Genomic DNA, 694 nt, shown 5'->3' on the forward strand with positions numbered 1-694 from the left:
TATTGACCCGTATTGTGCAATATGGTGTGAAGCAGAAAACACAACATTGGCAGACAAAGCTTTCTCAGTAGAACCATCTGATGTGTTCTTTCATGGTCTTCTTCAGCATCCTACAGACAGACATTAAGTAGTCATAAAATTGTTAAAAATGACTACCTTTCAAGCATCCTGTCCAGATATCTTCCAGGCAGAAGTAACCTTTTTATTTCCAGAATTTACAGAATACTCAATTTGTGTGTTTCTCATGGCATTTAGTACTTTTGTAACTGATTCTCAACCCATCCTACACATTAAAGCTCTCTAGGCAGTTAAAACAAAACAAAAACCCACCCTACCTTAGACTAATTAAACTAGAAACTCTGGGTGTAGAACCGAGTATTTTTTAAAAGCTTCCCAGGTCATTTAAATGGACAGCTCAGAGGTGAGAGCCACTGCTTTATATATGTACTAGAGGACTGGTGCACGACATTCATGTACTCGCGGGGAGTGGTGGTGTCCCTCAGTCCGGCCTGTGCCCTCTAGCAGTCCGGGAGCCCTTGGGGAATGTCCGACAGCTGTGGAGGCGAAGGGAGAGGCTCCCGCCACCACCGCTGCGCTCACCAGCCATGAGCCCGGCTTCTGGCTGAGCGGCACTACCCCTGTGGGAGCTCACTGACCACCAGGGGGCAGCTACTGCATTGAGTCTCTGCCCCCT

The 694-nt window shown here is 47.1% G+C and overlaps 1 protein-coding gene across 1 annotated transcript in view; it reads right to left on the reverse strand.

The window, feature by feature from the left end:
* Positions 1–694, reverse strand: part of NUP107 (nucleoporin 107kDa) — a 44,662-nt gene that overhangs the window by 789 nt on the left and 43,179 nt on the right. The window contains 1 exon segment of the mRNA XM_006767776.2: positions 1–110. This exon segment is cut by the window's left edge and continues 19 nt beyond it. Within this exon segment, the coding sequence (XP_006767839.1) occupies positions 1–110 (110 nt within the window).

The sequence above is a fragment of the Myotis davidii genome, unplaced genomic scaffold (assembly GCF_000327345.1).
Source record: "Myotis davidii unplaced genomic scaffold, ASM32734v1 scaffold982, whole genome shotgun sequence".
Classification (NCBI taxonomy): Eukaryota; Metazoa; Chordata; class Mammalia; order Chiroptera; family Vespertilionidae; genus Myotis; species Myotis davidii.